This window comes from Melanerpes formicivorus, unplaced genomic scaffold (genome assembly GCF_026170545.1).
Source record: "Melanerpes formicivorus ecotype bairdi unplaced genomic scaffold, bMelFor1.0.p_v2 SCAF_29, whole genome shotgun sequence".
Lineage (NCBI taxonomy): Eukaryota > Metazoa > Chordata > Aves > Piciformes > Picidae > Melanerpes > Melanerpes formicivorus.
The window spans coordinates 4,046,458-4,070,687 of record NW_027142381.1 but is presented as its reverse complement, the minus strand read 5'-3'; the positions used below and the strand labels follow the sequence as shown (position 1 = coordinate 4,070,687).

Below are 24,230 nucleotides of genomic sequence, written 5' to 3'. Positions count from 1 at the left end.
TACCCTGGTGATTTTAAACTTGAATGCTGGGTGTCCCAGAAATAAGCAGATGTGGAGCATTCTGGTCAGGGATGCTTATAAAAAGGGGGGAAAAAGCCTTAGTTTGGGACAGTTGTGAGGAAGAGCTGTTAGGTTGGTGTGGGAAATCAGTTCTCCCTCCTGTGTCATAAAGGGAGGCAAAACTGGCTTGCTTTTTTCAGCTAACTGGCTAAGGGGACATGTGTAATATCTCTGTACTTGTGCTTATCCCACAATATTGAAAAGGCAAGAAAACTTGAAGAGCAGTATGGGGAAAAAAAGAGTAAGTCAATGTAACCTGGCAAATAACAAATACAAACTGGGAATCTGTCTTAATCAGCTCTTAAATTGGTTCCTAATCAAAACAGGAGTGGGGTTCTGGAGCAGCCTTGTAGTGAGCATAGTGGCATTGAGAAGTTCTCTGGAGTTGGTTATTATCTGATGATTGGATAGTTGCTTAAAATACCAAGCCCAAGACTTAATAGGACCTTCAGTCCTGTGATCTGAATGATCCAACTGAGACACATTCTGTATGTGAACAACTGCTGGCTACATTGGTTTGTCTGTTGGTTGACATGGACATTTTGCCCATGGTAGCAGATCAAACTCATCAAATGAAAGGGTGGCTTCTTATCTTCATACATATGGAAAACTACTTTTTGTTTTAAGTGGAAGGTACAAAGAGAAGCAATGTAGCCCATGCAGAATGTGCTGGAGAAGCATTTCAAGTAGGTAAAGTAGTGAAAAAGGTGGGTTTGGGTTTGTTGTTGTTTGCTTTCAGTTGTTTGACTCATCCCTTTGCTGGGTGCTGTTTAAAAAAAATCATTGTGTTCAGTCATGTGGAGACAGGAAAAGCAAATCCTCAGCCTGAGCTGGAGTACAAGTGGACAACTTGTCGTGACTGGGGAATTCCAGCAGGAAAGGAGGTGCTCACGGGCTCTAGAAACATGTGAAATAATTGCTTAGGAAAGGTATTCTGTTTATGGCTATGAGTAATGTGGTAGAACAGACCAGTTACAAAAGGCTTAAACTTTACAGAAGGTTGAAGTATGTGGGAACATCTTTTTAAGCCTGGTTTATGTTACAAACTGATACAAGCAGCTGTATATACCCTTGCCATATTGCTACCACTTTCTTCTGGCTACTCTGCTAGGTTGGTCCCTCCCTCTAAAGCACAGAATTGTCTTGCACTGGGCAATCTGTTCTGAAATTGCTTTTCTGCCTTTGCCCAGTGATGGAGGGCCAGCACATGCATGCACCTTGCTAGAACCTAGTAAGCTGCTTCCTCATTGCTGGAGCGTGTCCAGAGAAGGGCAACAAAGTTGGTGAGGGGCTTGGAACACAAGCCCTGTGAGGAGAGGCTGAGGGAGCTGGGGGTGCTTAGCCTGGAGAAGAGGAGACTCAGGGGTGACCTTATTGCTCTCTACAACTACCTGAAGGGGGGTTGTAGACAGGCAGAGGTTGGTCTCTTCTCCCAGGCAGCCAGGACCAGAACAAGAGGACACAGTCTCAGGCTGCACCAGGGGAGGTTCAGGCTGGAGGTCAGGAGGAAGTTTGACACAGAGAGAGTGATTGCCCATTGGAATGGGCTGCCTGAGGAGGTGGTGGAGTCAACCATCACTGGAGGTGTTCAGGAGGAGACTTGACAGGGTGCTTGGTTGCATGGTTTAGTTGATTAGGTGGTGTTGGATGATAGGTTGGACGCGATGATCTTGAAGGTCTCTTCCAACCTGGTCTGGTCTGGTCTGGTCTATTCTATTCTAATTTCTCTGCAGCCTTTCAATAAACCTTTTTTCTGTTTGATAGTAGTTGTCTATTTTATAAACTCCTGTGTGAAAGAAATTGACCTTTCTCATAACAAAGTCTGTTTTGGTGATGCTTATTTGACCCTGGAACAAAAGCAATGTGAAAATTGTCACCTAGGTTCTAATACATGGTCTGTATGGTCCTATCCTCTGTTTCTAGCAGTGCTGACAACTGGGTGCTTCAGAAGAGGTGCCAGGAGCAGTCAGGAATACCTTACCTGACCTGCCTGTGGGTGTTCTTACTTGTGGAAATGTCTATTTTAAAAAGCAATGTTTGCATCTCTTGGGCTTGATAGCTTGTGTTAATTTCTCCAGGTTAATTTTGCTCTTTATCGCTTGATAGGCTGAATTCCTTCACTCTGTTGCATATGTGCTGCTCGTCTTTTATGGACTCTTCCCTTGTTCATGAAGCCTGAGCAGTTGGCTTGGCCTTCTTTATGTTTAGTTTTTAACTCTTACACTTCGTTCTTTCATGCTTAGTTTGTTACCTTGGGAATTTACAACTTCCTACTTCTGAGGCCTTTTTGTGCTGTGCTTTCGGTGCTAGAAGTGAGCGAAGAGTAATGGCAGGAGCAGGCCACAGCAGAGAGCTGTGTACTGTGTTGTCAGAAATTCTGTATTATTTTCCTAATTGTTTTTTCATGTTGGTTTGTTGGGGTTTTTTTAAGCACAACCTGACACTGTTTTTGCATAATTGCACAAGTATTTTCATTGAGCTCTCTGCACAAGACTTAGCTCCTGAGGTGTTTAGTTTAAGAGTAGATATGTGTTTGACGATTCTTTCCTTTCTGACCTTTCATCCCCTGCCTTGTTGCTCATTCATGTTGTTTATTAAGGTTCTTCTGTACTTTCTGGTGCTGCCAACTGCCCTAAATAAAACTTGCAATGGCCTTTCCCCCCTCATTCTAGATCTTAAATGCAAATATTATGCAGGATTTGCAGAGTATCTGCGGTCACTCTGGTTGCAAGGACCTTTTCCTTTGCTCAAAATGTGTAATTCATAGAATGGTTTGGGTTGGAAGGGACCTTAAAGATCATCCAGTTCAACCCTACTGCCATGGGCAGGGACACCTTCCATTAGACCAGGTTGCTCAAGGCCTCATCAGCCTAGCTTTGAACACCTCCAGGGAAGGGGGCATCCATGAGCTCCCTGGGCAACCTGTTCCAGCGTCTCACCACCCTCTCTGTAAAGAATTAATTTCTACTATCCAGTCTAAATCTACCCATAATCATCTGTCTGATCTCTTGCCCTTTTTGGTGTCAGTTCAGATATGATGCTTCTCTTCTCCACCTATGACTAATCAATACAATAATTTTGTGTACCAGACTTTGCCCACTTCTTTTTGAATACGCTTTTGAGTTGGTTTGTTATTTGAATGCCATACAGTCTAAGGCATAAATGTTTGCCTTGTTAGTTCTCAGTGTATCACAGTCACCAAGTGATTAGCATCTTACTTCCACTAATTATTAGTTCAATTAATTCTTCTGTTTGGTTTGGCTGCAGCCATTGTGGGCAGCTTCTCTGGAGCAGCAGCTGTTGGAAGGGGACAGCAGTTGTGACAAAAGTATACATCACTGGGGAGCTACGTCAGACTTTTAGGGCAGCTATTTTACTCATCTCCATAGGTCAGTAATGTTTAATTCATGGCTTTATTGAAGGACCAGCTTTCTTGATGTATGTCCTGTGACAGCACCATACCTTATACCTACTCATCATCTCTGTGCAGATAATTTACCTTCCTCTCTGCACCCTTGCTCTCCTATGTGGCTTTTTTCCAGCCCAGTAGTGGATCAGGCTGGGTGACTGCCTGAGGCTTTTTTCTGTCACAGCTTGGTTGCTAAAATTATTCCCACAGAATCTTCCAGTTTTCTCTTGGATTTCTGTGTTTGGTTTTGAATTTGTCTACCTTAGGTCCTTCCTCCTACTGGCTTCAGTTTTACCAGGTTCATACTTGCTGAAATGAGTCTTGGCTTGTAGATTGGAGGGGTTGGATATAGCCTCTGGCTGGGGTGGACCTGTGGCCTAGTGTCCTTCTGCACTTCAGTTCATTCAATTGCAAGATCATTTAAACATTTTTTTCCTCTTCTCCACCCCCCACCCCCCCAGCTTACTGTTCAGAAAGACTTTGAATTGCTTCCTTTCAGGCCAGCTTTCTACAACTGTGTGTGATACTGCTACTTTTTAATTGCTGCTTTTTCTCAAGGGTAATTATATATATTGTGAGCTTTAGGAGCTTATTTCTGAGTTATTTATGCTGAATCCAGAATAGCTTGTTTGCTCACGTTTACTATATTTATTATTCTGGGGCAAAATTGCTTAGGGGTCAGGAAAAGGTTTCTTTAAACTCCAGTCCCATTAGGATATGTGACTTACTTTCTTTTATTTATTTTTTATGGGCAGCTGGAGTTTCCCAGTGTTTTTGCCTCTGGACTTAATTGACTCTCATCAGCTGGCCACTTGGTAACCTCTTCCTGGCCAGTGTGCTGCCAGCACAGCATCTCCTTCACTGGGATCATTGTAACTTGTGTTCTTCAGACCAAGAGACATGGCCACAGAGAGAGGTGATGCAGTCACAGAAGGTGTAATAATGTGATGCTCTACGTAGTAAAGGCAAAGAGTTGGCAACGGCTGTGAACTTAATGAATTGCAAAAGAAGGGGGACAGAAGATTTCATTTTTTCCAGTTGCCTTCCTCAGAGCTTTGCTAGCCTAAGGAATTACTAAATTTAGAGCTGACCTTCTTAATAAATGTACCAGAACTATCACAAGCAAAGACATTCAGGAGATGTTCATGTTGAATGCGTCAGGGTACAGTTGGCACTTCTTGAACTTTCCTGATGTTGGTCTTTGAGGAGTAAATGCTGCCTCTTCTTCAGCTATTCTGTAAGTGTAGCTTTCCAACCCATGGATGTTTTGTTTTAAATAGGAGGGGGGAAAAAAACACCGCATGCTTTTTGGCATCAATACTTCTTTCATCTGCATCAGCAATGTTTTTTATCTGTTACTTACAGTATCATAGTATTAGTCAGGGTTGGAAGGGACCACAAGGATCATCTAGTTCCAACCCCCCTGCCATGGGCAGGGACACCCCACACTAGATCAGCCTGGCCAGAGCCTCATTTTTGGGTTTGGAACACAAGCCCTATGAGGAGAGGCTGAGGGAGCTGGGTTTGCTCAGCCTGGAGAAGAGGAGACTCTGGGGAGACCTTATCACTCTCTATAACTACCTGAAGGGAGGTTTTAGACAGGCAGATGATGGTCTCTTCTCCCAGGCAGCCAGTACCAGAACAAGAGGACACAGTCTCAGGCTGCGCCAGGGGAGGTTCAGGTTGGCTGTTAGGAAGAAGTTCTATACAGAAAGAGTGATTGCGCTATGGAATGGGTTGCCCGGAGAGGTGGTGGAGTCGCCGTCGTTGGAGGTGTTCAGGAGACTTGATGGGGTGCTTGGTGCCATGGGTTAGCTGTTTGGGTGGGTTGGATTGGTTGATGGGTTGGACGCCATGATCTTGAAGGTCTCTTCCAACGTGGTTTGGTTTATTCTAAAAGTTTATTCAGCCTGGGCTTAAACACCTCCAGGGACGGGGCCCCAACCACCTCCCTGGTAGGGTCAGTGGTAGGTTTGGTGTTTGTGAGGTGAGTGACGTTGCCAAACTGCCAGTTAACAAAACTGGTGTTTTCAGGAGTACTGGTGGTGTCAGTTGTAGCTGTGGTTCTTTATGACTGGCAAATGTAACTTGTCAAAATAGGTTTAGTTTGTTCAGAATACACAGGAACAGGCTTACCCAGTTGGAATTCTCTTTTCCACTGTGTAGTAAACTTGAAAGATTGTAGAACTAGTTAGAAATACCAAAACCTAGTCCCCATTTTCTTTGAAATGGAAAGCGCAGGATAGTTGTTGCACTGTTGGCTTTACTGCCGGTGTGGATCAACCTGAGAAGTACTTCCACCCAACCCTGAAACGCAGATCCTGAGCTTGTCAGTGGAGGTGTGGGAAACTTAGCTTTCTGTCCCTTTTCGCTAGTGACATTCCTGGAAAGTAAACATCCAAGCAGAACAGCTCAGCAGGATCAGAAAGTGTGCTGGGGCAAGTAATTCGGGGAGCTGATGATGGACATTTTAGTGTCAGAATCTTGAGAGGAAATCAAAGTAAGCCACAGAGTCTACAAGTGCATGTATAAGAGAAATGCAAGCAGTACTCTAACATGAAAGTGTCTTCCTGAGGCTATTCTATGAAGAAGTATAATACAGGGGGGGGAAAAAACAACATAGGTAGAGAAGCAGAGGCAAAAAAGAAAGGGGGGAAAAAAACTCTGCAAAGAGGTTTTTTCAGAATACAACCATTCCTCAGAAATCTTTTAAAAAGCAGTTGAAAAAGGAATCTCACTGGACTGATAGGCTCAGTTTTTGTCAGGGAAGAAAGGCCTGTCTTGAACATAGGTGCTCACACAGACAAAAAGCTGCTGGAATTCACCACAATATCCAGGTGCAGATTTGTCTTATCCTTATAATCTGTTCCTTCTAGAAATACATAGCCCAGGGAGTGAAAAATACAAAGGGGACAGCATTTGATGACCATTCTTGGCTGCAAACTGCTGCGATGGAGGAGTCGCTCAGTTCATGTGCAGTAAGGGGTACAGTTGTTAGGCAGATGTGCGTGGGGTGACCTCCCAGCAGGAGCAGGGAGGTCATTCTGCCCCTGTATACTGCACTGGTTAGGCCGCACCTCGAGTACTGTGTCCAGTTCTGGGCCCCTCCGTTTAGGAAGGAGGTTGACTTGCTGGAACGAGTCCAGAGAAGAGCAACAAAGTTGGTGAGGGGTTTGGAACACAAGCCCTATGAGGAGAGGCTGAGGGAGCTGGGGTTGCTCAGCCTGGAGAAGAGGAGACTCAGGGGTGACCTTATCGCTCTCTACAACTACCTGAAGGGAGGTTGTAGACAGGTGGATGATGGTCTCTTCTCCCAGGCACCCAGTACCAGAACAAGAGGACACAGTCTCAGGCTGTGCCAGGGGAGGTTCAGGTTGGATGTTAGGAAGAAGTCCTATACAGAAAGAGTGATTAGCCATTGGAATGGGCTGCCCAGGGAGGTGGTGGAGTCGCCGTCATTGGAGGCGTTCAGGAGGAGACTTGATGGGGTGCTTGGTGCCATGGGTTAGCTGTTTGGGTGGGTTGGATTGGTTGATGGGTTGGACATGATGATCTTGAAGGTCTCTTCCAACCTGGTTTGGTTTATTCTAATAAAGGTTTTATTCTAATAAAGAGCTCCTTACTGCCATAACACAGTTCATGGAAGTGCCCAGCATGGCTGTAAGGTCTCACCTACTTCACAGTTTGGCAGAAGGGGCTCCTGTGACTAGGAAACAGGGCAATCTTATCTTCCTTTCCCCTGGAGGCTGGCAGAAAGCAGAGGAGCATCTTGCTTACATAAGCTTGAGATTGAAAAGCCATGTAGAAGAGATCAATGTCTCAGTGGGACTTTCCGTGGCCCACAGTTACCTTCCACAGTCCAGTTTTGTCACTTCATTCCAGAAGCCTTTGCTCTCCCTGTGGTTGGCACCATTTCCAGATGGTTCTTTTTAAAAAAAAAAATCCATTTCATGACAGCATTTTGGATTATTTCTGAATATTAATCATTATTCTAACAGTGCCACTCATCTGCACCTCCCTTTTCCTTAATGACAGGTAGTCCTGGTGGATCCAGTGTGGAGAAGCGTACCAAAAAGCATGATTTTAAGATAATTAAGAGAAAAGCAAGTTGATTACTTCATCAGCATTTTTGCAGCTGAGCTACAGCTCACTGCTAAGCAGTCAGTTAGCAGGATCCCAAGGGAAATGTTCCCTCCCTGGAGATGTTCAAGGCCAGGTTGGAAGAGGCCTTGAGCAACTTGCTGTAGTGGAAGGTGTCCCTACCCATGGCAAGGGGGTTGGAACTAGGTAATCTTTAAGGTCCCTTCCAACCCAAACCATTCTGTGAAATGCCTCTATCCATTTTACAGGACATGGGAGAAGCTAAAGGCCACTTGCTGCATCTCCAGGGTTGTTTTTGTTTCATTTCTGGAATTTATTTTTTTCATTCCTTAATTACCACTCCAGGAAGATTTCCAAATCACAGAACTAGGAGGACTAAAAGTAACATGTTGTTAGCTTGGTGGGAGAGGCTTACTCGAGTATGCCAGTGGTCTGTGGTTACACATGAACTGAGTGACTAAAATTACTGTCCCTTTTGAGAGGCTTGGAGATCCTGATAGACTTCCCATGGTGATAGTCACCTAGAACACAACTGTCTTGATACCATCTGCTGTATTGTGATTGAATGTGGATGGGAAGCTGATGTTTAGCTGTTTAAGGAAAGAGCCTTCTTCTCCTAGGCAGGGAGTAACTCATCTTCCATGTGTGCAGTGCCTGTTAAAGCACTTGAGAGTTCCTTGCTTTTGTCAGAAAAGGAAGAAAAGAGTCAACTGGGTGGACCAAAGCCTCAGTTGAAAGAGGTTTTAGGGAGCATCCACAACATGTAGTGGATTGCTGGGCCTTGGTTTTTTTAATCAGAAAGCAATAAAAGCCATGGTACATGGTCTTGACAGCCTTTCTGTAGGGAGAAATTGGGCACAATGATCAAGAGTGTGCTTTCCCAATGAGCATGAAGAACCTGATGAACATGTGTCTCTGCATCTGCTGAGATATGCAGGAGGATAATGGAATTCAGTCCTGAATCTGGCAGTATCCAGCTGGCAGTAGATCCCCTGAATTTCAGATAAGGCAGAGGTTTTTCTATCTTTGCCCTTACAGAAAGGACCCACCAGAGCAGGCTGGCTTGTGCCTGGCTCTTGATGAGCAGCAGATGAAGTGATAGGACGTGTGGTATGTAATCGCTGCCTGCCCTTTGTGGCTAAGGTAACTCCACACACGATTCATCAGGTTAAAATTTAAAAGGCTGATTTATATGCAGCGTGCAAAATAAACCAAGGGTAATAGCATCACTCCTGAAGTCACATAGATCTGCACTGCCTGGTGTGATGTGCTCATTTCTTCTGAGGCTGGACCTTCATCATCGCTTCCCCAGCCCTTCCGCTTCCAGTAGCGGATTGGGGTTAAATCATCACACTGCATCCCCATGGGTTTGAGGGAGGAGTGTTGCAACATACCCTTGTTGCCTGAAGAGAGTATGCTGGTATTGCAAAATACCAGTTTTGCCTAAAGAAAGGACATTTCAGATGTCTTCTCAGTTCTTCTCAGATGATACAGGCACTGTTCGCAGGTCAGAGAATGGTAGGGGTTGGAAGGGACCTGTGGAGATCACATATTCACAGATTGCAACGGGCTGGAAAGCATCCTCAAAGGTCATCTTGTCCAACCTTCCTGCAGTGAGCAGGGACGCCTCCAACTAGATCAGGCTGCCCAGGGCCACATCATCTAACCCAACCCTCCTGCCACAGCAGGTTCCTCTAGAGCATCTTGCACAGGATAGCATCCAGGCAGGTTTTGAGTGACTCCAGAGATGAAGGCTTCACCACCTCTCTGGGCAGCCTGTCTGTTCATCATGTTGTTTTCTCTTGTCATACAGTGTGGCCTTGTTTCACAGTGCTGTAGACCAGGTGTGTTACTCTCAGTCACATAACAGCCAGAGCTCAGCCTCCTGCTTGCTCAGATGGTGACGTGCCTGGGTACGCAGCTGTGCATTGTGCTCTTTGGTGTCTCAAAAAACGTCAGAGAAGCAACTTCTACCCACCCATCAATGTTACACAGCACTGAAAGTTCAGCTGAGGTTTCCTCCTCATGGTTTATAACTAAACACCTCATATTTGTTGATATTTCTGATTTGCATGCTAGAAAATTCTTAAGTTTGGGGTTTTTTTCTGCAAATGCATGAAGTAGTAGTGGCTGCTTCACACTTTGCATACAAGCAGCAACCTGCATTCTGCAATGTTCCTTCTTACATTTATCTGTTTTTACCTTACAGGCTTTTTATTCAGAGTCTATAAAAAATGGGGAGTGATTTGTTTGCTGCTTCCAAACAAGTTCCCAAGTGCTTTCAGGTCAATGCTATACAGAAGATTCTCAAATCAGTATTTTAAGCACTCTTTCCATCTAATCATTCTTGAAGCATTCTTACCATTTAAATCTCAGTGTTAGGCATAATGGCAAGTCAAAGAACGAGAACATGAGAAGTCAGTTCTTTCAATAGTTGCAGTTTACCATATTTGTGGTAGTGGTGGAAATTTTCAGTGTCAGCTGGAGGCCATTCAGGAAATTTTTAATAGTGTATTGAGAGGATAATTTAATCTCAGCTTCATACACTCACTCCCTGGATCTGGCCCATATGCATGTAAGAGAAAATCCCTTTTCCCCTTTTTGATATTTGCATGATGGCACTTGTTCCTCATCTGTTTGATGCTCTTGCTTTAGATCCTGCCAGAGGAAGTGACACAAAAATTAAGCAACTGTTAGTGCTCCATGCAATGTGGATGTTTGAACCAAAAATCACCCCAAGTGTCAGTTTCCAAAGGAAGTTATGTTGTGGTGGGCTGTTGGCTTCTCCTGTCTTGGTTGTTTTATTCTCACCCTGACATAGAGGAAGATCTGCAAAGAAAAGACCAGTAATTTTGTGTGCTGGATATTCACTTCACGGTCTTTGCTGTTAGTGTGCAGCTCTGAAGATCACAAAGTCTACAGCCAGTCTCCTGATTGGTTTGATTTCATGGTATCATAGTATCCGGGTTGGAAGGGACCACAAGGATCATCTAGTTCCAACCCCCCTGCCATGGGCAGGGACACCCCACACTAGATCAGGCTGGACAGAGCCTCATCCAGCCTGGTCTTAAAGACCTTTAAAGTGTCATGCATATTCTAGCAGGGAAAGCTACAGAATACCTCCATTTGACACAAAAGACAAGTTTTTATTCATTTCACTGTGCTAAATGTATCACATAGCAGATGACTATAGCAAAACCAAGATTTAGGTCTCAAATGACAACTAGTTGCTTGTTTATAACTCCATATTGGAGGGCAGGGTTCCTGTCAGCCTCGTTTGCCCTCACAGGAGTCACAGTGTAGTGTGCCTCTTGGTACCTGGGGAAACAGAGGGAGGCACAGGATGAAGGATGCATAAATCTGTTTGTGTTTCCATTTTGTGCTCACATGGTGTTTAACTCTGGTTATAATATTCTTGTGCATGTGGAAGCTGAAGGATGTTGAGTGTGTTGCTTCCTTGAGACTTTGCTTGTACAAAGTGTGCTGCTTTTTAATGCTAATAATCTACAAGCAAAACTGGTATTGTAATTTGGCTTCTGCAAACTTTTGAGCCATATGAAGAAACTACAAATGCTTTGAAGCATCCCATGGTCAGTGTAACCTTAATACCTTCTAGTGACTGTCACTCTCAAGGAGTTGTTCTGTATGGGAACGCGAGAAATAATATGTCGGGTAGGTGGAAAACTGAATGAGTAGGTTCCCTTCTGCTGTGCAGGGCAGGCCAAGTACATTCTCTTCTTAGTACCTTGGTTTATTACATGAAAACAGTTATCTGTGACACTGACAGCTGTCAGATATTTTAGTGTAGCGTGGACAGATTTTAATTTCTCGGAGGTCTCTCTAGCACAGGGCTTAGCTATGCACTTAGAATACAGCAACTGACCATTTAAAGCTTTGCTCGTTCTGCTCCACAGGATCCCCAGGGATGTTAGTCACAGGGCTGGGTCTTACTTCAGCTTGAGATGACATGGCAGGGAGGCAGCAAACTCAGAACAGGTCTGACCCCATCCTCATCTTCAGCTTCCTTATGTCAATGATTCAAGGGGTGGGTGTGTGTGCGCATTTAATATCGCCATAATTACAGGGAACTTAACATTATTGATTCATAGACTTCTGTGGATGTGTGCACATGGTTTCTACTAACTGGTAGTTGTTCAGATGAAAGTAATTTGATAAAACATTTTGGCCTGTACTCAGTGTCATTTACACTAGTAATGACATCCACTAACTAAATGTAGTGAGGTCAGTCTGCTATGGGGAAACAGAGTTGGCCCAGTCTTGTGCTTCAGTCGTGCCCCAGTTTATTTTGAGTCTTTCTCATATTTCAGCATCACCTTACTGGTTATGAGTGAAATTGATTTAAGTACCACTAGCTGTTAACGCAATGCAATATTCTCTTGTGTGAGTGACAACTAGGGAAAAAATAGGAATTTATTTTATCTAATTTTAGCAGCCTGCAAGCTGGCTTGTAGGTAGATTGTGCCTCTTAGCCAGCAGAGAGACAGGCATGGTCAGAGCATGCTGTTTCCTGTTCACAGCGCTTGTTTCTTGGCTCCAGCCAAGTTCCAGTCACGTGATTTGAGCTGTCTAAGGTGAGATGATCAGCCCCATCCACTGGGAACAATTGTCTTCAACAGTATAGCTGCCCCAATCCAAAAAACCTGTGGTAAAGAGACAGCATTGGTGGAAGAATGTAAAATACCTAAGTGCAGCTTGGCCGTCATTTGGAAACCCAGCTGCCTGCTGGTAGATCAATTAATTTTCAGTGCAGTTTAGCTGGGGTTTTGTTTTTAATCTGTATTTTTAATACATTTAAAATAATGCAATAACCACGTTGATGCATGCCACTTCTAACTTCCCTTGTATGGCACTGCTAACTTCCCTTCCATTTCCCAAAGCGTTCAAGTGTCATCACTGCAAGGCAGGAGGCAGAGCACCTCAGCTGCTGGCACTGCCAGGCTTTGGCAGGCAGCACGTGTTGTCTGGGTGAAGTGAAGACTGAGGGAATTTAATATTATAGCATCCATGAAAAATGGGAACACTTCATTAACTGAGACTGTATGAAGCTTTCTTATGGATGGAATTTACATGAGTACATTTTACCGTTCCATCTCAGATCAAATGATAAGTGTGGTGTCATGCACAGGTTTGTGACTGTTCCCTTAAATAGGTTTTAATACTTAATGTTTTTACTCTCATGCATTTCAAAGCAGCAATTGTTTCCAAGAATAAAGACAATTACATTTGCCCTGATGCTCTTCAGATTAAAGGGGATAAAGCTGTATTTTAAGGTATAATATAACAGATGAGAAGTTCTGCTCCGATTTGCCATTCGAAGTCCAGTAGTGCTGTAGCCAGTCCTGTTATCAATGAGCCTGGGAAGAGTTTCAGCAGCAGTGAAAAGTGTTGCCTGTTAAAATTTCAGAGGCATGCTCAGAAATGATGCCAAGAAGGAGTCTGGTGGCTGCTTTGGCATTGGGGGTAGGTGGGGAGGGGGAGCAGGCTGTAATCCATCTCAGCTCTGTGTGTGCAGGGTTTTCTCCTCAGCACAGCTCGCACACGCACGCTCGCTCGCAGGCCCATGTGACTTTTGGCCATATTAGCAGGTTTATCCAAGCCTAGCCCCTCTGACTAACAGATGTAGGGAAAAGGGCATTCTGGGATTGCAGCAGTTGCTTTTGAACAACAATGTCCTTTTTGTAAGAATCTGTTGCTTCTTAAAAGATGGAACATGACATCATCACCGTCGATCCAAGAAACATTCCTTCAATAATACTGAGTGTGCTCTGGTTATCAGCTCCCTTCCCCCAGCTCCTTTCTCTCATTTTTCTGACTGATGCTTTTTGTCTATTGTTTCGTCGGGGGCTGTAAATGTGAAACAGTTGTCTTTCAGTGTTATGTGCTTGTTAGAGCTGGAATCAAGTGGAATATTGTTAGCTTATTTGAAAGAGAGAAAGAAAAGGAGAGGGGGAAAAAAAAGAAACCCCCAACTTTCCTTCCAGTCTTCATAAATGTGGTATGCTTCAGGTAGGGGCTGAATTGAAGCTAATTATTTCCCTTCCCACACAGCATTAGTTACTGTGTTATGCAATGGGAGGTGGAGGGAGCGCAGCCCTGCTCCTGTGCACCTCGCTCAGCTTAGCTGGCAGTTGGGTATCTCCTGTGCTGATTCTATCTGCTCCAAAGGCTCCTCTAGACATCCTTTATTGGTAGCAAATGTGTGTGTGCATGTCCACAAGTGCAGCACCGCAGAGTTGTGACTAGCTGCAGGTTTCCTCTCTCTGTGTAGATCTCTGTGGTTTTTTAGTACTTGGTCCACCAGTGGGATTTGAATGTCGATTTTTCCTTAGCCCTTGAGAGCAGGCTATCATGGAAATATGTTTTGGGTTGCATTATAAATCTTTTAGATGCTGACTGCTTGGAGGAAAGCTATGAAAATGCTGGATTTCACTTCCCTTCCCTGTGTTCTCTCTCCCACGCATGTCTTCATCAGAAAAACTGGAGACTCTTGCAGACTTCACAACTAGGTATGTCTTGGCTGTCTCTTGCACAGTCGAGCTCTCCTTGTAGCGATGCTGGCAGTTATTTGAACTAACAAGGAGCAGGCAGTCTTTGGCACTTTCATATGCTGCAACTGTCTCAAGGAGAGTACCATGGAGCATAAACATGCAGGAGTATGTCTTTCCATCCTTGTAAGAATTGTTCCACAGGGAGGGGAAAAACAAATGATTCATTGATGGTCTGGAGGCTTGGAGAAAGGTGGAGTTTATCATGTCCAGAAAAGGAGGAAAAATGGACGTGGGTAGGGCCTTCTTGATATATTGGTTAAACTCAAGTTTATTGTGGTGTTTTTTTCATTATGAAGATAAAACTTCCTTTAAAAAGCAAATCTGAGATGTGAAATGTCAATTAAAAATTGTGCAAGCCTTGACCAGACAGGGATTTTGGGAAGGATGTGAGCTGTGTGATGTGCTGTTTGCCACTGGAACGGAACTTGGTTTTATCGGTGACAGTTTACAGACCTTTCCTTTAGGCAGGGAAAAGTGCATTTTACTTGCAATGGTTGTTTGACTTCACCTGTTGTAAAGTTGGAGTAAGGGTTTAGCACAACTTGAAAGTATACTTTTATTGTGGGTAGATTCCAAGACACACTTTGAGCAAATAGAAGCAAGTACACAGTGCAAACAAAGGCTTTCATAGGTTCCCAGTGGTGTCTGAAGTTGCAAGTTCCTCTGAAGAAAGTGTTTGCTGGTGGACTACTGTTGAAGTTCATATGCTGTCACAATTAAAATGTTTGTTTGCATCTGCTGAAGCAGGGTAGAAAGACACACATTGTGTGTGTCTAACAGTTATGTGCGGGGAGATACTACATTTTGGTTGGGCTTGGTCTTAGGGTGTTTTCCAACCAGGTGATTCTGTGATTCTGTGTGGGACTGGATATCCTGTTCTGGATGCTGTTTCTCTAAAGAAGGGGATTGCAAGTAAGATTCTATCTAAAGAGCAGGCTTTTCAAAGATTGTGAATTTAGAGAAGAGAAAAACTAAAAGGGACCATGACTGACTATTGTGGAAGGAGAAGCTTTAAGAGAGGTCTCTGCCACCATGCAGAAATGAGTAAAGAATGGATCATTGGCTGCTGCTTAGCTGGAGTGCAACTGCAAAATACAAGAACACTGGGCTGAATCTAAAAAATGTAAACAGAGATGAGTGAATTGGTGGTGGTTCACACAGGTCATGCTTGTGCCATAGATCTTGTCTGGCAAAGGCCATTATCCATACACGTGACTGTCATCCACATCACAAAGGCCAAGCGATGCTCTAGGGCGTAGTGGGTGCGACTCTTCAGAGGGAGGGTGTCACGGTAGTGTGGGCTCTCTGGGGACAAAATGGTTGTTGCTGTTGGTCAGAGAGGTTCTGCTGACTGCTCTTCTGGCAACTGAGCAGATGCTGGAGCAAGGAACGTGTCTCACTTTGTGTTTTGATTTTGGTTGGTGTTCTTTAGAAGTGCTTGACTGGTGTCATGGTGGGACTGGGACACTACCCCTGCAGATCAGTTGTGTTGCTTTGCACCACTAGGACACTTGCTCTGGAAGAAGGGGAAGCTGCTCTTCTCTAGCTTTGCTTCTGGGTCTTTGAGAAGAGGATGATCACTGAAGGGTTGCAATCTTTCTCTTGCAGTAATCCATGCTGAAGAGGCTCCATTCATACAGATGAACCAAGGGTTGAGGCAGCACTTTAAACCCAGATAGTCGGTCGGCTAACTGCCCAGCAGGATGCCATCAACCAGCCGAGCGGGCAGCCTGAAGGACCCAGAAATTGCAGAGCTCTTCTTCAAAGAAGATCCAGAAAAGCTCTTCACAGATCTCCGAGAGATTGGCCATGGAAGCTTCGGAGCAGTTTATTTTGTAAGTAACTTCACAACTTACACATTGTCTGTGTTCCCATTAGTCTAGATTATGGATTTTGGGTGTAATCTCCATCTATGGATGTAGATGTTTTTCAAATGTATTAAGGGAAGGAAAATACTGTCAGTTTTTAATATGGTGTTTGAGGCAGAGGTGCTTTCCTGTGTGTCTCTACAGCCTCAGACTTGCAATACCTGTAAGTTGTCTGCATACAGACTGAAAAGAAAGGCTTGAAACGTGGCCCTTGCCCAGTGCTTTTAGGTGCTTTGTTACATTGCAAGCAGGGATTTATCTGCAAATTAAAACATGGACTCTGCTCCATCAATTCTGACTGGCAATGCAGTTCTCTTGGTCTGATTGTCTCCTTATCATCTCTTGTCCCTTGAGAGAAATTGAATTCTCTCTCCCTTCGCACATGCCCCCAGGCTCCCTTAAAGCCATTCTTCCTGTTTGACACCTGAGTGTTGGAGCTTTTGTTGTCATTTGTCCTGTCACATCCTTCCCCACTGCAGGCAAGAATCCCACTATTCATCTGCATAAAACTTACTTGACATGAACGTCTGGACAGCAGCCTTTTTCCCAGCCTGCTTGCAGAGCTCAGCTGGAGGTGGGATGCCTCACGGTAACCTCATTTGCAGGTTGCTGTATGTTAACCAAAGTGCCTGTCACAAGACCTTCATTTAACCCCCATTTTCCTCAGCAAACCTTTTCACGTTTGTAATTGTAGGAGGTGTGGCCAAACCTGCCAATTTTCCTTCAGAAAGCCATTTGTGTCAGTATTTTATGAGATGCCTATTCATTGTTAATAATTGCAGCAGACCATGTTGGGAACCTTCCAGCACAAATTTAATGCAGCACAGATGAACTAATTAGGAAAAGCTTCTTAATTTTGTTCCCTGCTTAAAACTATGAGCCACCACTGTCTGGGAACAGATCTGGGGGAGGAAGTGTTTTCTGAGGAAACAGTTCTCACCTGCAGCATTTACTTCATCTCGTTTACTCCCTTTGGTTAAAAGAGTGGATAGAAAAGGAGAGGACTGATAGAAAAGGAGAGGACTGATAGAAAAGGAGAAGGCTGACAATCTTGTGCTGCGTGGAAATGTTACTGCAGTTTTTCAGGAACACTGTAACTAAGAGGCATGCATGAACCATGCATGTCTGGAAAGCCAGCATGCAGGTGCAGGTAACCTGTGAGCTGTGTGCTGACAGCATTCCCAAACATCACCAAGAAGCTGACGTCATGGTGTTTGCAGACTGCCAGAACTTTTTAGCTGTGGTATAAGCTGACTGCCCTTACCACAAAGGAGATCAGAAGTAAGAGGCCATTCATTTCTAAACCCTTCTTTCTCCCCCACCATTCTAGACTACTAATCCATTATAGATTGGTATTTATTCACTAACTAGTGTGGGTACTTGCCTGGGTTTGCATTGTGCTAGTTTGATGTAAAGCACATCTCGTTTGGCACTTGTGATGCACTACTGACACTTGTCTCTTTGCACTACCCCAACCCATTTGGGGGCTTTATTTTTGTCAAGTGAGCAAGAGTTCCCCACAAAGGAGATAACAGTGTTGCCATTTCTGAGTTACCAGGTTTTAACCTGGAAGCTTTGTGCTGTGTTATGATATATTTTTATTACTATCAGGTTTAAGGCTTTGAATGTGAAACTGTTGCATATAATGAACCTGATACCTCAAAGGGAAGCCCAAAAGATGAGGAGGACAACATGGAGGAAGAAATATAGTGTGAATTAAATGTGAAGAACTGAAGTAGAGGACTGTATGTCTTGGGTCCTCTATTCCTCTATAAAACTGGGGAAAAAATGCTTCTCTTAAGTTTCTTTAACAAGGTTTTGATTCTGCTAATGCAAACAATTAAACTTTCTCTAATGAATGTAATATTTGCTTATAATTAATAACTGCTTAAAAGCATATTACCCCAGCTGATGACATACTCTTTCTTTGCTCAGGCTTTGCCTGCATCACTGCTGAAATTACTCTGGTCACCAGATGTTGATCCTTTGTATGGAGTTTTTAGGGGAAAGCAGGATATATGCACATCAATGTCTGCCATAAACCCAGCTTTGTTCATTTGGGATGTTTAAGTTAGCTGGCCTCAGAACAACCTCCTGGCTTTTGGATAGGAACTGTGTTCATTTCAGTTATTCAAGATCACAAGGAAACTAGAAAGGCAAATGAACCTCCCTGATTTAAACTCCCAGGGCATCAGCTGGGATGGTTCTCTCTCAGCCCCACAGCAGTGATGAAGGTCTGTATCTGTTAGGCAAATGTGAGGGGCTGCTCACTTGGATTTTCTTACCATAGCACCCCTCTCACCAAGCTGCTTTCATTGCATACAGCCTGGACCAAAAATACAGGTGATAAATAGAAGTGGGAGTAATTAGCAAGAAATAGCCACATAGTCTTAAAATCTCCCCCTGCCTTTTTTTAAATGCAGTTTAAGCTTTGATTGTTGGTTGTGTCTACTTCTCTTTCCTTTTAGTGGTGATCCTGAGGAGGGGTGATGTGTTTATCCTACACAATGACTGGCCAAGAATGTTCACTCTTGTCTCATTCTTTGTTTCTGTTACATCCTGCAGTGGCAGAAAGTTTCTGTTTTTTTCTTTCATAATTGACATGAATTTTGCTGGTTCACCTCATGGTTTTAGTTTCTTAGAAACTGCAAGTCTGGCACCTCTGAATCATTTTGGTATTATCCTTACCCTACTCCCTTGCTCTGCAGTGTAATAATAGCTTTTGCTTGACACAGGAAACCTACTACACTGGAACACTGCAGATGGAGCAGGAGAATAACCCACTCTCTTTTGTTAGAGCTGTGTTGCTTCTGCTCTACTCCAGTATTTCACTTGCCTGTTTTATTGCAATTCTTCAGTGATTTGCATGCATGTTTCACAGGTTGTCTGTAATTAATAAAAATCCAGGAGTCAGAATTTTATTCTCCCCCTTCTTTTTTTTTGTGTCAAGAAAACAAAAATAGTTGTCCCCTCAACCTTAAAGGTAGTATCAGCCAGACAGGTTGAAGGATCCTCTGGAACAGAAAGAAAACTCACAATAGTGTTGGTTGAAGCCTATCCTAACTGGTTGAAATAAAGACTGAGAGGGAATTCTGGGAATCTCTTTAATGAACAGCAGAATTAAAAACATGGCTGGAAAAAACCTTTTTGCAAAGGGCAGAGTCCCAGTGCCTCATTAATCTGTGTTCTGATAGGTTGTGCTTCATGTTACAAATATATTAAAAATCAGCACTTCCATCAGTCATCAGTGAATGCTGTGGGGCACATTATTCTGATTTATATCATTTAGCTTCATATCCAGGTTGATTATTCTTATCAAAGACACTCAGAGGTCTTTTCTTCCACCACCCTTTCCTGCTGCTGAAATCTGTAACAGAGGAGGAGCTGGGATCTTGTCTCGAGCCAACACCTTGTGAAGCAGTGCTGGCCTCTGCTCTGGCCAGGGTGAATGAGGCCTTGGTTTGATGCTAGTCTTGGATTGTCAGAAGTCAAGAAATCTGCTTTTGAAGTGTGAACCCCCCCTGTATATTCTTGCATGGTGTAAATAATTGTATTATTGAGCTGAGAAGATGGGAGTCTGAAGGGGAACCTGCAGATGGGTTGCATAGATTGCTGCTATCTCTCTGTCATCTGCTTTCCTTTAAGATAAAATAATGAAGAGAAAGCCACCAGTGTCTGGAGCAGGTATCCCCTGGGCTTCCTGTGACATCTTATGTTTGGAATGGAATAACAGGGAGTTGAGCCTTGCTCTGTTTTGTCTGGAATGGACCTGGGCAGGGAGAGAAGTTGTTTTAGGGAAAAGCCATTCCAAAAGAATCAGAGCTACTACAGTTTAGGAGTGACAGAGTCACTCCTGCAGAGACTTGCTGGATGCTGATGACCTTGTCTCACAAACAGGAGGGTGAACTTCAACTGCAGAAGTAACCTTCTAATAGATGGCACAGTCACATCCCTTGGAAGATATTTTAGTTTTAATTCTCTGCAAGAGCTAACTAATAGATAACAGTGATTTTGAATTTGTTTGGTTTACATCTTATGGAAAAGATCTGAAGAAGCTGATGCATCTTGTTGTCCTCTTGCAGGCACGTGATGTGCGCACCAATGAAGTGGTGGCCATCAAGAAAATGTCATATAGTGGGAAGCAGTCCAATGAGGTATGTAGAACATGTTGCATATTGAATCTTGCCCCTTGCAAATGCTGCTTATATGGGATGACTTCAGTTAGCTTGGGTTGCAGCAGGAGAAATCCTTCCTGTAAGCCTACAGGTGAATGAGGGTACTGTGCAAACAAACCAAATCAGTTTACTGTTTATGATGCGTTTCTGCCTAATCTACTTGTAGAAAGGAGGACTCTTCCTCCAGACACAAAGGGCCACAGAAATGTGTATAAAGCAAGAAATAAATATAAAAATGGTAGGTTTGTATGTTAGTATGGCTTGTTGGCCTTAGATACTCCATTTTAAATGCCCTTTCAAATAGCCAGGCTGCTCACAGAACAAAGGAGCACCAGCAATGGATGCAGCAGTGTGGGATTCAGAGAGAATCTTGCCTTGTACAAAGTAGTAAGGCAGAGTGCATCCTTCCCTGGAATGACTGTGTTGATGAGGAGCTAAAACAAAAGCAAAACAGCATGAGTGAATGAGTGTGAAAATCTGAACAGCAGCATAATTATGGCAGAGCTGCCAGAGCTGGGGATTAAGGCAGTCTTTGCAGAGAGGTCTGTAAAAGTAGGCCTCTGAGATTTAAACGTTAAGTGTTTCATGGCCACCCCAGATGTGTTTTTTCCCTAGGACACTTAGCAGAGATAATTGATTTTTATCCTTGAAATGTTTAAGTGCTAATACAGATTCTTGAAAAGCCCAACATGACATGAACAGCTGATTTGGTTCTATTTCTGCTAAAAGACATCTATCAAATTATGGCAGGATTTTTCCACAGCAGTATTTATTGTAAGCATGTTGTTCAAGGCATTTATGGTTCCCTCCCTCCATTCTCTATATTCCAGCCTTAGAAGCAGTCTTGCTCTGATGAGTTTGACTAACAACTCATTGCTTTCTGTGCCTGCCTTTTGTGTATTGATCCTCTGCGCTGCAAGGAGCTGAACTGTTCCTTCTTGTCTGTGTATCTGTGTAGGAGGGAGAGGTGGCAGTGTCTCTCCAGCAGTCCCAAATTCTAGCTTCAGAGTTCAATTTTGCTGTATGTGTTCCTATTTTGTCACTGCAGTGACTTGTTTAACTGTGTACTGATGAAAGAATAATTTGTACTTACTACTTGTCCTACTGTTTTAATTACTGAGAGCTATAAATACTCTGTTCACATGAATGAAACAAACTGTGCATGCCTCAGAAATAGCTTTTGTTTGTCTTCAAGGCATATGTTTCTTGATTTTTGGAGAAACTAATAGGACTGAGATTAAAACACTTTCTATTTTACTTCTATATTTATTTGTTTTGTGCAGAAGTTAGCTGGAGTTATGATCTAGCCTCTGTATAGAAAATAGGTTAAGGGCATTCCAGTATCATTTGTATTTACTTTGGTTTCATAATAAGATTTTGTCATTGATGGGCACAATTCTTCTCCAAAACAAGGACGTATTTTAAACTAAAAATAAATTTAAACCCTTTGAAACATATAGTCCTGTGCTCTTAGTGTGATCTCAGGGCTTTTTTTAACACACAAAGTCATGGATATATCTTGACTAATACATCACCTCTCTCTTCCCACTGTACAAGTTTAGCCTGGCACTGTGTTGGTTTGACTTTCATTGCTTAGTACCTCAAAACCTTTGAGGTGCTAAAGGTAAAAGGCAACAAAGTTGTTCTTGTACTGGAACCAGGGTGTCAGTGAGAGAGGTTTCTCTTAGTGTAGCTGCAGTAATGTCATTCACATGGAACTTCTGGTGTTGAGAAATGCTTAGGCAGTTAGCTGCCTTGGTTGTGGCTGCCACAGTCCCTGGTTTCATTTGTTTATCTAACCCTAGAAATTTGACTGAAGAGGATCTGGGTGTTACATGTTTTCCAAAGCCTTTGGGGTGTATGGAACCCCTGTCCATCTATGAACCCTAGCTAGAGGAAGTGTGTGCTGAGGGATTAACAGCACCTGGAAAACAGTGTTTGAACCTTTAAGCGTTGAGTGAGGTTTCTCTACCTCTGATTAACTTCAGAACTGATACTCCTGAAAAACATTTTCAGTATCAACACTCTGGTGTTGATGTCTGCATACCTAAGTGGTTTCAGCTACTGCCATTTGTTTTTGAAAATCTCTTCTGGTAGTTGGAGTTTTGCTGTTGCACTTAGAAGCTTTTGCCTTTCTCGCCTGAGGATGTGTGGATGTGCAGCAAATGAGAGGATTGGCGATGTCCTTTGAGAGGAGCAGTGGCAGCGTCCAGACACGCATTGGACCTAGACATTTTTGCCTCTTCTGTGCTTTAAAGTTGCACTGGCAGAGGTCTCCTTAGTGTAAACCTGGAATATTTTTTTTCCTCTGTTTATTCTTTCTGCAGAACTTTTATATCTAGTAGGTAACTCATTTTAAATTGGTCCTTGTAAAGACTAAACTAGTAAGAAGTAGAAGAAATGCTACAATGAAGGTAGTCAGATATTTGGTGACTGATAAATGGAGCCTCATCCAGTGTAATAGAGTTAGTAGTAAGGACAGGTCTTTATAGCTCCAAGAGTTAAGTGAGAGACAGCTGATCCTGCTGAAAGGACACTTATCATCCACATCTCTTTCATGTTGGGATGTATGTTTGGTTTGACAACAGAAATGTTATCCCTTAAAAAAGTTTTGCTTCTCTTTTGAAGACTTGGCTCAGGTGTAAGTGTTTTACCAGTGTACTCTATGCATACATACAAAGTGTGACATTGCTGAGAGATCCTTACATACAGCCTAATCCATCCACAACTTGTTTTGTAGAGCTGTTGAGGAGTTAAGTGGTGAACATGGTGTTGATAGAAATTTATTTTGATTTGGACCCTTAAGATGATTTTACCTCTTAAAATAATTCAATGGCATGCTAGCTTAACAACAACAACAAAGGGTAAGTTTTATTAAGTCTTTCTGTTCCTTTTATTTTCTACAGAAATGGCAGGATATTATTAAGGAAGTCAAGTTCCTCCAAAGAATAAAACACCCCAACAGTATAGAATACAAAGGCTGCTATTTGCGGGAGCATACAGCATGGGTAAGCATCTGCTGCACTCTGCACTTCTCTTGCCTTGGTTAAGGGTGCGTTAAAATCTCCCCAGCTGGCTTTCAAGAGGCACCTGAACACTTGCATTGCACAGATTCAGATGAGACTAGCCAAGGACCTCACAGATGTTCAGCCAAACTGAGTGTAGTTTTTGGAAGAAAGATTTAGGGAAAATTTGCCTTTGACTTAGGGAGTCTTGTGGCTGTGCTGCTGTTGTGTATTGAGCTTGATGGATTATCACAGTATCGCTTAGGTTGGAAAGGACCTCGAGGATCATCGAGTCCAACCTATCAACACATGCCTAGACCATGGCACCAAGTGCCACGTCCAATCTCCCCTTGAACACCTCCAGGGTCAATGACTCAACCACCTCCCTGGGCAACCCATTCCAATGACGAATTACTCACTTGGTGAAGAACTTCCTCCTCACCTTGAGTCTAAACCTCCCCTGGCGCAGCTTGAGACTGTGTCCTCTTGTTCTGGTGCTGGTTGCCTGGGAGAAGAGGCCAACCCCTTCCTGGCTACAACCACCTTTCAGGTAGTTGTAGAGGGCAATGAGGTCACCCCTGAGCCTCCTCTTCTCCAGGCTAAACAATCCCAGCTCCCTCAGCCTCTCCTCATAGCGCTTGTGTTCAAGGCCTCTCCCCAGCCTTGTTGCCCTTCTCTGGACACCTTCAAGTGTTTCGATGTCTTTCTTAAACTGAGGGGCCCAGAACTGGACACAGGACTCAAGGTGTGGCCTAACCAAAGAAGAGTACAGGGGCACTATGACCTCCCTGCTCCTGCTGGCCACACTATTCCTAATGCAGGCCAGGATGCTATTTGCCCTCCTGGCCACCTGGGCACACTGTTGGCTCGTATTCCGGTGGCTGTCAATCAGCACCCCCAGGTCCTTCTCTGTTTGGGAGCTCTCCAGCCACTCCGACCCCAGCCTGTAGCTCTGCATGGGATTGCCGTAGCCAAAGTGCAGCACTCGGCACTTGGACTTGTTGAAAGCCATCCCATTGGACTCTGCCCATCTGACCAGTCGG

The 24,230-nt window shown here is 43.6% G+C and overlaps 1 protein-coding gene across 1 annotated transcript in view; it reads left to right on the top strand.

The window, feature by feature from the left end:
* The window catches only part of TAOK1 (TAO kinase 1), a 72,365-nt gene that overhangs the window by 18,564 nt on the left and 29,571 nt on the right, over positions 1-24,230 (top strand). The window contains exons 2-4 of the mRNA XM_068154535.1: positions 15,748-15,974; positions 20,090-20,161; positions 23,089-23,190. Coding sequence (XP_068010636.1) covers positions 15,843-15,974; positions 20,090-20,161; positions 23,089-23,190 — 306 coding nt within the window. The 5' untranslated portion in view covers positions 15,748-15,842. The remainder of the gene's footprint in view (positions 1-15,747; positions 15,975-20,089; positions 20,162-23,088; positions 23,191-24,230) is intronic.